Below are 10,493 nucleotides of genomic sequence, written 5' to 3' on the forward strand. Positions count from 1 at the left end.
TAAAACCAAAGTATGAAAAAACAGCTTAAACCCTTGACCCTTACGACCCTTTCGTACGTTTTTTGTAGGTTTTTTTTTTAGAATCTTCAGTATCAGTTGGGAAACCTGGTAAAAAAAAAAAAAAAAAGGTACTTTTATTCTGCACAACGCATACCGGAAGTCGAAACTCCTCGCGCAGCGTTAAGAGGAGCTCGCTCCTCTGAAAGTAAACAGACCTGAAACATCCTCGGAGGAAAGAGAAGACGAGACAACTGAGTTTCCAAACAGCAGATATCATGCAAACAGTCCGAAGAAGACAATGGTGAGAAATACTACGCTTTATTTTGAAATTACAGGCTTCTTTTTACTAGTTTTATTTCAATTTATTTTCTGTATGTCCATGCAGAATTACTATAAAACTGTTAATTTTTTTAATTAAATATTACAGTGTATATGATGAGTGTCTGCAGAATTTTTAAAAATATTTGCAGAATTAAAGCATTTGCATCATTTTATTAATTCTCACCTCTGATCTGTGCGCGCGGCTGCAGACCGCAGGTGACTGAGTTTCATTTTTTCCTGAAATTAATCAGCGTCTAGAAACGAAACTTAGGGAAATGAGAGTCAGTGGTGCTCTGTAGGGGCAGTGATGCATATTGATTTTCATATTACGACATAATAACAAAAAAAAAAAAAAACATAATTAAGAAAACATATGAAGTTAATTCAGTCAGTAAATATAAAGAATAAACATCTGAAAACAGGATTTCTTTATTCCCAGTGACTCATATGTTATCTGAGACTACGATATATACTTTTGTTTTCAGTTTTTAAAAAATATATCCAGTTATACCCAAACTTATTATGAAAAAAATATATCTTGACCAACAATATATACAAAATTATACATATACATTATATATATACACAAAATATTTATATAGGTCTATCAGTCAGAAATCTGCTCTGACCCCACCCTGCATATAATAATGATGATGATGTATTAATATTAATATGAATAATACCTTGTAGTTATAGAGCAGAGAAGTTCAAAAAAGTTAATCAAATGGAATACATTAAAATACATAATAAAATAATAAAATACATAATAAAATAAACAGAACATTAAAATTCACATGACATGAATTACACAGTAGAAGCAGTTTTGAACAGGTGGGTTTTGATAATAATAATAATAATAATAATAATGATAACTTGGAGTTGGATTTCACCTGTCAAGGTACGAAAAAGGCCACTGTATAGAGTGAAATATACAAACAAACAAAAAAAATGCATAAATAAATAAATAAATAACCAAAATGAAATATAGAATAAAGTGTTTTTGATGAAATATCACTGTTTTAAGCTCAGATTTGGTTATGCTTTTTTCTGACAGAAGCATGTTTTCCTACAAAAACTTTTATTAAGTTTATAATTGTTTTAGTATTGGTGATTTTTTTGATTTTTTTTCTTAAAAATTCCAAAAATGAAAAAAAAAATTAAAAAATTAAAAAAAAAAAAAAAAAAAAATTAACAAATTTACCAAAACATTTTAATTTTTAATTTAAATTGAGTCTCTCGATTCTTTCAGGTTCTTCACACTGTGCTGTTTCCTGGTTGGCAGATTAGCTGGTGAGTATCTGATGAGCACAAACACAAATTATTCCACCACAGAGATCACCGAGCCGCTTCTCTGTCATTACTTCAGCTTTGAGGTTTGAAACCAGTTTAAACTCGTTCTGTTTCGTCTCCGAGGCGTCCGAAGTTACAGCCCCAAATGTTTAATAAAAAGCCCTAAATATGTAATATAAGGTATATATTATATGTAGGGCTATATATATACTATCAAAAATAAGCCTAATAAATAATAATAATAATAATAATAATAATAATAAAAAGCCTTGAATCTAACAATCTGTTATTCTGCTCATATTTGTACTTGTATACATGTACTTGAATAAATGTACTAAATGTACATACATTTAACTATTTTTCCAACTCTAGTCTATTTTTTTTTAAATAATAGCAGCAGTAGTAGTAGTAGTAGTAGTAGTGGCAAATTATTCTGTTTCTATTTGGTACTATTTAGTACAACTACTACCTTATTTAGAGGTTTAACCATTTAAAACCTGAAAAAATGAGCTTGATTCCTTTCAAAAACAAGGGAAGAAGGCAATGGGCGACTTACTAAAAAAAAGTAATTAAAAAATAAATAAAAATAATAAAAATAGAAGGGAATTACTTGGAGAAAATGTGCTTAGAAAATAATTCTGTAAAATATGTTTAAATACATAATTAATATGATCAGGAAATGAGCAACAAAATAAAATAAGAACAAGAAATTAGAAAAAATATAGAAAAATTATAAGAAAAATTAATAATAATAATAATAAAAAAGAAAATAAAAAACAAAAGGTAAACAAGACTTGGAAAAAGTTCTTAAAAATTATTATGATTCTGTGACATAATTTTAAATATGTAATTATGATAATTACAAATATTTTTTCCTTAGGCATGTTCCCTTTCCTTTTACAAAATAATTTTCGAAATCTACTTTTTTGCAATTTGTTGAACATTTCCTATTAATTTTTTAAAATATTAATCCTTTTTTTTTTAAATTTTTTTTTTAAAAATTGCACCAATTTGCTCAAGGTTAAAAACTCTAAACATAGTGACGGCGTCTGAATGCAGCACAGAACAGTTGCTTCAGGTTTCAGTTTCAAAGGGTTAAAGAAGGTTTTTAATGGTAAATAAGCCTCCAGAGTGCATTAAAGTGTCAAAATAAAGCTTATTTATATTTTTAAAAAAATCCTCACAGACCACCCTACGAATGTCTAAGCTCTAAATGTCCAAAAATCTAAAAAAAAAAAAAAAAAAACAACAAAAAAAAAAAACCTGTGTCGTATATTTTAAGGTCTTCTGTTTGAGAGACTCTACAAACTAAAAGTCTGAGTCTCAGAAACTGAATCTGTTGTTTGGTCTCAACACAGCTGCAGAAATCCCCTAAACACCATGTATGAAGGTCGGTGAAGACTGTGAGGAGACGGATTTGTTACTGAAGAGACAAAATATTATTTCTAACTGATATGAAAACTGCAAAGATAAATCACGCTCTGTATAAACTCTGCCCTCAGCAGTTTGCAACAAAGTCGCTGAACTTGAGTTCAGACTTCCTGCTGAGGGTCACCGGATAAATCTGGAAGGTCACCGCACGATTAATGTGGAAGAGGAAAGAACAAACAATAATAATTTGACCTTTTGGACCTTAAATCATAATTTGAATTAAACCGTCTGATGCTGGAAATGTGTCTCCGGTGAAGCTCATAATTCTCTGACCCCCAAACTCTCCTCGCTGTTTTTGTGAGACTGTACAAGTCAAAAAGTTTGGGAACTGCTATTTTAATGTTTAGCAATGTTTGATATTTTAATATGTTTATTTTGTAGGGCTGTAGCAAATGCCACTTTTGTATGTTAAAAACTTTTATTGAGGTTTTTGAATGAAGCATCCAGTGTCTGTCATCATATTGATAAAGAAAATACAGTTTAGGACATTTCAAGGATTTTAGAACATTTATTGGATTTAAGAGCATTTCTCGGAGTTTAGGACATTTTTATTTTTAGGATGTTTTCAAATTTTTGGACATTTTCTCAAATTTTGGGACATTTCCTGGATTTTTAGGATGTTTCTAGGATTTTCAGACAATATGAGGATTTCAACACATTTTGAGGAGTTTGGGGTGATTCTTCGATTGCAGGACATTTCTAGGATTTTAGGATATTCGGGGCACAGGACCTCTGTCGGGAGGTGTGGACGATCCTCCACCGGCCCTTTCTAATAAACTCTATTTTGATGCTGATTTATGCACTTTTACACTTTATGCATACAAAAAGTACAAAATCAAATCCCAGTGTGAATCACTTTATTGTGATTGTGAATTAGAATATGCTGAGGGGCCACCGGCTCTGTATTGGGGCCATTTTGACCCGTGAGCCATAAGTTGAGTATCACTAGCACAGCAATTCTTATTCACAAACTAAAGAAAACAAAGTTATTATATTCAGTTTCGGTCAATATATTCCCCTAAATCCCGCACGGCTGAGCTGTAAATAAATGCCGTGGAGTCAGAAGTTCAGTATTTCCTGTGAAAGGTTGTGGAGTGTCAAATATAGTTGAGTAAAGTACAAGTACCTCAAAATCTGACTGAAATATTTGAGTAAATATAACCGGGGTCATCAGGTCACACCTCTAAAGGACCTTCCTCCCTCTCTTCCTCCAGACTCCTCTTCCCTTCCCTCCACCCGTCTCCTGTCCGTCAGCTCCAAGGTGGGGAACCAGGTGGTGCTTCCCTGCAGCTGGAAGCAGCGCCTGGGGGACGTGGCCCCGCCCGCCTGCCACATCCAGTGGAAGACCCCTCTGGACACGGTGTTCGAGCTGCGGGGGGAGCAGAAGTGGCAGGCGGAGGAGTTCCAGGGCCGGGCGGAGGTTCCCGAGGAGAGGCTGGAGTCCGGGGACTGTTCTCTGATCATCAGTGACGTTCAGGTCGGAGACACGGGGAGATACGAGAGCTTCATGGTGGTGGACGGCGTGAGGGCCACGAAAACCAGGGTCTTCATTCAGAGCGTCAAGCTGTCTGTAGTCGGTCAGTCGGGGTTTCTTTTCCTTCACTTCATCTCACGTCTTTCACTTCCATTTCTAACCTGCTCTTTGGTTTTTGTTCCATCATCCTGATGCATTTAAATCTTTGAAACCAAATTGACTGAAAAATTACTTTTAAGAAAGCGAGAGAGCTTTTTAGAACATTACAATAACAGAAGAGAAAAATGGCCAGAAAACTATTTTTATAGTTGTTATATTTATAATTATTAATAATTATTTAAAAAAACATTTTTTTTTTAGATTTTCTTTTTCTTTCATCTTTTTTTAAATTTTATTTTATTTTATTTTAGAAAATTTCAGTAATTTTTTGTAATTTCTTTGTCAAAAAGTGTTTCAAAAATGTTTTTGAAAAATTTGAAAAATTTAATAATCTTTTGTTATTTACTGTTCTCTTGTACTGTGTCTTGTCTTTTCTGCCACTTCATCTAATTTTTTTTGATCCCATCTTTTGTTCTCATTCTACTTTGGTAAATGATTTTTTTATTTCTTCTTTTTATCTTATCTTTATCTTTTTCATTTAGTTTCACTGTGTGTAATTTTTTTGTCGTTAACAACACTGATGTCTACAGAAGTCAAAAATCTTTTTTTTTTTTTTCATGTGTGAAATAGAGATAAAAAAAATTTTTTTGAGAGAAAATTAGGTTTTTTATTAAAATTTTTATATTAAATGTTGTTGAATTTGTTTTTGTTTTTGTTTTCCCTCTCAGACCACAAGTCCCTTCAGTCCCTAGGTCCAGGTGAGGACTTGGTTCTGGACCTGTACACTCATCACTCTGTCAGAGTGGTCTTCCAGGGCAGGTAGCTGCTCCCATCTTTTTACTTTTTACATTTCACACAGCGAGGTCACCACAGGAAAATGTTGGCAAACCACAAAAACGTTACATTTGTACATTTTTTAGATATTAAATCATCATTTAGAAGCTAAGCTGCAGATCACCAACAAAACCAACCAACAAATCTGCCTTTGTTTCAGCCGGTCATCGCTGCATTTCGAGCAGCTTCATGGCCTTTAAATGTGGACGTCTTTTCGTGACCCATCGCTGTTTTTCCACCACAACAAAAAGTGGTTGTATCTTAGTGAGACATCGCTGTTTCCAGCCAGAAAAACGCCACAAAAAGCCAAGATATGCTGCATTTCCAGTTTTAGCTGCAAAAAGAGGTTGTTTGGAATTTTCCAAAGTCGGTGGATCTAATTTCATATAATTCGTTTCTGCCCATTGACGTTTACGTCATCCACTGAGCTTATCATGCGCTGTTTGCTTTATTTTGGGGCTCTGCAGCAGACAAAGGAGCCAGTGTGTTCAAACAGACTGCAGAGCGAACTAAACATTTACTGAGTCACAATGCTTATTGTGGTTTCTTTTGTTGCTCGTGCACACAAGCGGTTATCCTTTGTGACAAAATTTAAATGTTGAGATCCACTTTGAAAAACTAAATCAGCTAAATCAATTCTTGTTTTTATGTTTTGTGCTTTGTTGTAACATTTAATGATTTGTGCTCCACTCAGCAACAGCTCGCAGTGGTCTGACCTGTGGATGAGGGAGGACGAGAACAGCGAGCGTCTAGTGAAACACCCGCTGAGGGAGCAGCTGACGATAAAGCAGATAAAGTATTCGGATGAGGGAACGTACAAAGTCCTGGATGCACAAGGCCTCACTGTGAGCACCGTGCGGCTCTCTGTGGAGGGTAAGAGGATGTTAAATCTATCAGTCCATCTGAAGGCCTTTATCAATCTAAAAACAAGATCTAAATATTCTCCTGTCCCTTCTTTAAAATATGAGATTTCTGCTTGCCTTTGCTTTATGTCTTTGTAAATTAATGTCTTTGGGGGTCAGAATTTGAGCTGCACACTCAGGGTGTTGTCTCTCTGCTCGACACGGAGACCAGCAGTCATTAATCTGGTCACAGCAGGAGGCAGCAGAGCTGTTAATGATAACACTAACGATGGCTCTGGCTCACAGAGAGGCAGTGAGCCTGCAGGATGCATCACACCAGCAGCCTCAAATCAAGCAGCTAAACGGGATTCAGCTGTCGCAGAGCGCGCTTTAATATCACACACACACAACACACACACACTCAGTTTGTGCACAAAATGCACTTTCAACGCTCAAAATCAAGCTTTAAAACATATTACACAAGACCATTCTCAATTTATTTATTTTTGTCTGTTTGTAATTTTTGTATTAACCACCTTTCACATAGATAAATATATATATATATTTATATATTTTTTACTTTTTATGTTTTTAGCATCTTGAGGCCAGATACAACGAAATTGAGTCTGAATAACAATAAAGGAATCTTGAATTACTATTATTTTCTACCTTTACTGAGTTATTTTTTCACCAGCATTAGTCCTACTCAAGAACATCAAATGCTCATTAATTTTCAGAATTTTAACCCTTTAAGTGCCAGGTTTTTGTCAGGATGCCACTATATTTTTGGATGAAAAATGCACAAAAAATTGAATAGTTTTAAATTTACTTCATGCGTAGTATGTTTTTTCACAGTCTGGGATATGTCGGTGATTAGCAGCAGGATTGATTTTTATACGTTATTACTCACACTCATACTGCTCTGCACACAAAATGCGCTTTTCAAAATCAAGCTATAAAAAATGTTATATATTAATATTATTTTCTACTTTCATTAAGCTTTTTTTAACCAACAGCAGTCCTAATCATAAATATGAAATAGTCATATTTGCAGAATTTTAACCCTTGCAATGGCAGGTTTTTCCCATGATCCCACTATGTTTTTGGATTTAACCCCCCCCCCACAAAAAATTAATTATTTTAATACACACTTTACATCATTATGACATGTAACTGTTTACTGTTTCACAGAAAAATCCACAGCTCAAAAAGTCTACCAGACACATCTGGAAAATCCAGAGCTGACAGGTGAGAAACAAACATTTATATTCTAGTTAAGAATTAAAAAAAAAAGAAGTTTGATGTGATGAAACCCTCTCTCTCTGCCTTCTGATGTTTTTGCAGGTGACGCTGCCCAAAAGCAGCAGTTCAGCTCTTTTCGTCTCGTGTGTTCTTTTCGCGAGTTTCCAAATTCTTCATCTTTTCTGAGAAAATTTCATCTGCACTTTTCGGAGCTTTATCCTTACGTGACATTTTTGATGAGCCAGGTGAGCCGCGTGTCAAGTGTGTAACATGAGTTCAGAGTGTGTGAGATGTGATTCAAGTGAAGTTAAGTTTACATTTTTCAACACTAGAGACCAATTTACCTTTTTCAAACAATTAAAATTTAATCCAACTCACTCCAATATAAACGATAGAAAAAGGGTGCTGAGTCCTCAAAAATGGGTAACAAAACCTGTAAAATTGGACAGAACTCCAATTGAAACATATTTTTTTATTGCTGTCCAATTTTACAGTTTTCAAACAAAAAATGATTTAAGAGAAAAAATTCCACATTTTTGGAAATATGATTTACTTATTGTAGAGTGAGGTGAGACCGTTGACGCCATTCACGTACCTGTCTGTATACGAAGCTTAAAGCACTTCAGAAATACAAAAGACCGCTTCTCTTTTTCTCATTAATTAACATTATTTTACTAATTTTTTAAATCCATACCACAGTTAAAATCACTATATACACACATATATATATACACACACACACACACACACACATATATATATATATATGTATATGTATGTGTATGTGTATGTATGTGTGTAATGTGTGTATGTATGTATGTATGTATGTATGTGTTTTTTTGAATGGACAGATATGTGGTATGTGGTTAATATTTCAATTTGAAAGGTATATGTGTGTGTATGTGCCTTTGTATGTATGTAGGTGTACATATGTAAGTATACATATATACACACACACCACACACATATATATATATATATGTGCATGTAAATATGTATGTATGAACACACACACACACACACACACACACACACACACACACACAACATTAAAACCACTGACAGGTGACGTGAATAACACTGATCATCTTGTTTCAATAAAATGTTTTGCTGGGAAACTTTTGGTCCAGACCTTCATGTGGATGCCCTTTGATCTGCACCGTCCTCCCAAACTCTGTCTCAGACCCAGTGCCCCCCTTGTGGCAATGACACTGTGATGGCAGTGCCCCCCCGGCAAAAACTGCTCTGGAATCACCGTGAACGTGACAAAGAGCTCAAGGCATCGACCTGACCTCCAAATTCCCCAGATCCCGGTCTGATGGAGCATCTGTGTGACGGGCCGGTACCCGGAGGTACCGCTGATGGGGCGTCCTGAAATGCCGTTGCCATGAGGGGCGATACTTGTCTGGAGGGTGTTTGGGTGGGTGTTGCGTGTTAAGGGGCATCAACATGAATCCAAAGACTCGAGGTTTCCCAGCAGAACATTTCACAGTGACTGCATGATCAGTGTCAGTGTTTTTAATGTTGTGTGTGTGTATAATAATTCATTCAAACCTTTATTTAGGATTTGGGAAATCATTGAGGAGACCCTCATTTTCAATGATGCCGAGCGTGAAAGTTTAAAGTTTAAAACGAGCAATGTTCTGTGTAAAATAGTAACTGTTCTGGATTGTAGAATTAACTGCTTATATGTAGCCATTCACACTTTATATTGTGATTATTATTTCCATTTAAAGTCTCTGTAATCATTGGAAGCAGTAATGTAGAATATGTATTTTGTTGTTTGTTTGTTGTTGATGCTCAACTGTGATTTGTTTTGTGATGAAGTTATTATTTATAAGAATGAGCTTACAGTGTTAAATTATAATCTACTTGATTTTTCTGCATTTCACTCCACTTAACCTTAAAATCGAGTAAAGAGACTAACAATAAAACAAATCAAACACAATCATGTCATGTTTTCATTGTTAAACTGCAGACTTTTGGTTCACACTGGAATGACTTTACATACAGATGCACACGGATAACTGCAACACGATGAACTCTGCACAGCGTAATAAACGAGCAAAGGCACACAACAACTCCAACACTCACTTCCTCAGTGTTTAACAAAGCGAATCTTTAAAGGATCAGTCTGCTGATATTCTGTACTTTTAATTATTGTCAACAATCCCACAAAAAGACTGAAAATGAGCGATTAAACTAACATGTATTGTGTTTTTGTCACAGCCTGATACATTTTCTTCCTCTTTGCCAGAGAGCTCAATTTCTGCTAAAAACACATCAGTGAGACAAACTGTGTCACTGCCTTCATTACCATAAACACAGTGTCGTTTATTTTTGACTTCATCCAACACAAACACCGTGCTGCTGCCACAAATGCTCACCAGAGCACCAAATGTGGTTTAATCCACCGCTGAAAATAGTCCCTGACAAATGCAATATTTCCTCCTGTTTCTTGGTGAAAAACTACAGTGAGCAGCTGTTAGAGGAAATGAATGAGCCTAAAAAAAATGTGTATTCATGTGATTTTAAAGATCTGCGTCTTCAGTAGGAACCAGTGAAATCAGAGCTGACAGCCACAAACAGGAAGTCAAACAGTATCAGACAAAAAAACCCCAGAATATCAGCATTCATCGTTTTGCAGTCAGTCTCAGCTGCTGAGATCACTGAAGCCGCTTAAACAAAAAAAAAACAAACAGTTTTTCAAGTAATGTGTTTGCAAGAGCTTCTCTCACTAGTGCAGTGTTATAAATGTTATAAATCAAATCTTAAACATATATGATTTCTTTTAGATTAAATAAAAAATACAAAGACAAAAGAAATACAGACATGATGAAAGTCCATATTCACATCACAAGTTTCATCTTAAAATAAGAAAATTTTACACCAGTACAGCTTTCATTCTCAAGTTATAATCCTATAGATTTTAACCGCTAATTATGGTCTGCTGTTTAATG

At 34.9% G+C, this 10,493-nt stretch overlaps 1 protein-coding gene across 1 annotated transcript; it reads left to right on the forward strand.

The window, feature by feature from the left end:
- The first annotated feature begins 221 nt into the window (after positions 1–221).
- LOC121957671 lies at positions 222–7,602 on the forward strand. The gene is made up of 6 exons (XM_042506393.1): positions 222–301; positions 1,571–1,611; positions 4,257–4,619; positions 5,344–5,434; positions 6,144–6,322; positions 7,483–7,602. The coding sequence occupies exons 1-6, from the start codon at positions 276–278 to the stop codon at positions 7,563–7,565; spliced, it is 783 nt and encodes a 260-aa protein (XP_042362327.1). The 5' UTR covers positions 222–275; the 3' UTR covers positions 7,566–7,602.
- Positions 7,603–10,493: the final 2,891 nt, after the last annotated feature.

Source organism: Plectropomus leopardus, chromosome 18, assembly GCF_008729295.1.
Source record: "Plectropomus leopardus isolate mb chromosome 18, YSFRI_Pleo_2.0, whole genome shotgun sequence".
Lineage (NCBI taxonomy): Eukaryota > Metazoa > Chordata > Actinopteri > Perciformes > Serranidae > Plectropomus > Plectropomus leopardus.